This window comes from Neophocaena asiaeorientalis, unplaced genomic scaffold (genome assembly GCF_003031525.2).
Source record: "Neophocaena asiaeorientalis asiaeorientalis breed wild unplaced genomic scaffold, Neophocaena_asiaeorientalis_V1.1 scaffold606, whole genome shotgun sequence".
Classification (NCBI taxonomy): Eukaryota; Metazoa; Chordata; class Mammalia; order Artiodactyla; family Phocoenidae; genus Neophocaena; species Neophocaena asiaeorientalis.
In genome coordinates, this window is record NW_020173687.1 from 1007817 (window position 1) to 1010804 (window position 2988).

Consider the following 2988-nt stretch of genomic DNA (forward strand, 5'->3'; position numbering starts at 1 on the left):
CTGCCGGCCCGGGGCCACTCCCGGCCCAGGAGGAGCCAGAGTCAGCCCCTCCACCGTGGGCTCCGGGCGAAGAGGCCCCACCGCCGGCCAAGCAGGACGGCCCTCTGCGCGAGCCCGTGGAAAGCCCGGGGCCTGAGGGCGCGGCCGGCGGGGACGGCGTGGCCAGGCCTGCCCGGAAGGTGCTGCTGCCCACGCCGCCGGGTGCCTCCTTCCAGCCTCTCTTCCCTTCGCAGCATGAGGGCCAGACCTTCCACCCTCCCGGAGGAAGGGATCCTTTCTCGGGTCCAGGGTACTCTCAGGAAAAACCTCTGGGCTCTTGCCAGTACGAGGATCAGAGAAATGCTCAGTTTCCCGAAAAAAGTGACTCCCTGGCAGCTGAAACCGAAGGAGACAGAGAGCCACAGCCCAGGCCAGGTGAGGGGGCCGGCACGTTCCCTGCCGCAGCACAGAAAGGGGGGCCTCCACCCCAGTTCCAAGGCCAGCGGGAGCCTGCACCGCGTGCTTTCGGGATGTCGGGCCTTCACGGCCCCAATTACACAGGCCCACGGGGGCCAGTCCCTCCGTTCTCGGAAGAGAATTCTAATAACGACGGGCCGAGAGGGGGGCCTCCACCAGCCAGATTCGGGCCCCAAAAGGGGCCCATCCCTTCCTTGTTCTCAGGGCCACACGGGCCACCTCCCTATGGGGACGGGAGGGGCCCATCCCCTTCCCACCTGGGCGGGCCCAGGGGAGCAGGGCCACCTCCGTTTGAAGACCGCAAGGACCCCCACGGGGAGAAGAGGGAGTTCCCGGAGGCCCCTTACGGTGAGGCCTCGGGCCCCCCTGGCCAGTGCGAGGGGCCCGAGCAGGCCCCGTTCCTGGGAAACAGGGGCGCCGCGCCTTTCCAGTTCGGGGGCCAGAGGAGGCCTCTGCTGTCGCAGTTTAAAGGACCCCGAGGTGGCCCTCCTCCCTCTCAGTTCGGAGGTCAGAGAGGCCCCCCCGCCGGCCACTTTGTGGGCCCGAGGGGGCCGCACCCTGGGCAGTTTGAAGGCCCCAGGGGCCAAGCCCCTGGATTCGTGCCGGGACCCAGGGGGATGCAGCCTCAGCAGTTCGAGGAGCAGAGGGTCCACTCACCGCCCAGGTTCACCGGCCAGAGGGCACCGGCGCCCTTGCCCTTTGGGGGGCCCCGGGGGGCCGCTCCCTTCCCCGAGAAGAGCGAGTCGGCGCCTCCACGCTTCCACTTCCAGGGCCCGGCCGCCCCCGGCCCCCAGCAACAAGGCCCGCGAGCGGGAGCGCCGCAGGGACCGTAGTCGGAGCCCGGAGCGACCCCGGGACCCCAAGGCCGAGGCCCCGCGGGCTGCCGCCCCCACCGCCCAGACCTAGGGCCGCCCGTGAAGCCGCGCTCACGTGCTAATAAGCAGGTGGTCTTGGAAAGAGCTGGGTGCTCATGCACAGGACAGAACCTTCTGGACTTGAGAAATTACTGTAATTTTGTGTATGATGGTTTCTTACAAAATTTCACACCTTTACAATTCTGATGCTTTTTAAATAAAAACAAAAAACTAAGAACTCTTTAACATTTCCATTTAAATGTACTGAAATGGGAAAGTACCTACAAAAGCATATTGCTTTTTCAGATTATAAAGTTATCTTTTCTAATAACTTGACTATTGTAAATTTTAAGGGAGTTTAGTGGACCTCAGAGCCATACCTTTCCTGACATCTCATCTGTGATACCTGTTTCCAGAAGCTGACTTCACAGGGTTTCGGGGGCAGGCGGCCACGTGTTTCTGTGCATGGCTGTGTCAGCTCGTCTCTGGAATGTTGAGAAACACCAGACTTAACTACAGGTGCATCTTTCTCTTGTCATGAAGAAATTTGAATTACAAATTCCAACCAGGAAACAAAAACACATTTCTTTGTTTTGCTCAGTGTTTAGGTATCCCCTTACATGTTCCCCCCACCCCCAAACATGATTAAAAGCAACATCTGAATAGAAATTGTGGAATTTTAAATAACAATTTATTTTAAAAGGTTTAAATTTTACCAGCCTAAAGAAAGTGAGAAAATAAAGCAATTAAGTGTACTTTAAAAGGCAGGGCGGGTGGAGGGAGTAGGTTTCTTTGATTTGAATAATCAGGAACGTTTTGTTTGTTGAACTTTACCATCTGAGCGGTTCTCTGTCCCGGGAAAAGTGCACTCGCTCCGCACTGTGATACATACTTGTGACAAATCTCAACGTTTGTCATTGAAATGGAACAATATTTGTGTAAAGCCTGAGATGAAAATAGTGATATTAGCTTAAGAACTACAAACTAGAAAGCTTTTCACTGTGAGACACAGTATACTGCTTCTCGTCATGTATTTTCCAAGTACTTCTGAAGTGCGAAAGAGAAAAAACTTGCTAATTTATTTGACTGTACAAATAAACTTTGATAATTTTTTTACATTTTCATAAACTTACTTTTGCAAATATAAAATTAGAGAATTTCATTTGTTCTTTGGAGTCTGTTCCATTGTACATCACTACAGATTTTTCACTTTCTAGCACAAACGTTTAAGTTATGAGAACACCGAGAACTTAGCAATTTGGAGTGATCGGTGTTAGAGACCCTGTCAGTAGGTTACGTTAAAGTGGCGACGAGTTCCAACATCTAACGAGATGTGAAGGTTTTTTTACGTGTAAAACAAAAAAATTTTTCTAATTTAAATACAACAAATGTAAAAAATCAAGTGTGTTTCTTTAGGTTTACTTGATAGAAATTTCTGTAAATTGTATTTTATATTGCAAAGCATTATATCACTGTACATTAAAACATGGAACTTCATAGCTTTGTTACTTGAAGTAGAATAAACATCTACAGAAGGTTTTCTGTCTCGTGTGGCATCGCGTTGGAAAGTCGGGTCTGGAGAGGGATGCCTCAGCTCCCGCTTCTTGGCAGTCGGCGTGGTGTGGGCCGCGGTGCCCTTTGGCCTGAAGACCCCTGCCGGATGCACCCCGTTCCCGGG

General features: G+C 52.8%; 1 protein-coding gene across 1 annotated transcript in view; it reads left to right on the plus strand.

Moving 5' to 3' along the window:
- LOC112402947 (death-inducer obliterator 1-like) overlaps window positions 1–1289 on the plus strand; it is a 2409-nt gene extending 1120 nt beyond the window's left edge. Inside the window, exon 3 of the mRNA XM_024750174.1 lies at window positions 3–1289. Coding sequence (XP_024605942.1) covers window positions 3–1289 — 1287 coding nt within the window. The remainder of the gene's footprint in view (window positions 1–2) is intronic.
- Window positions 1290–2988: the final 1699 nt, after the last annotated feature.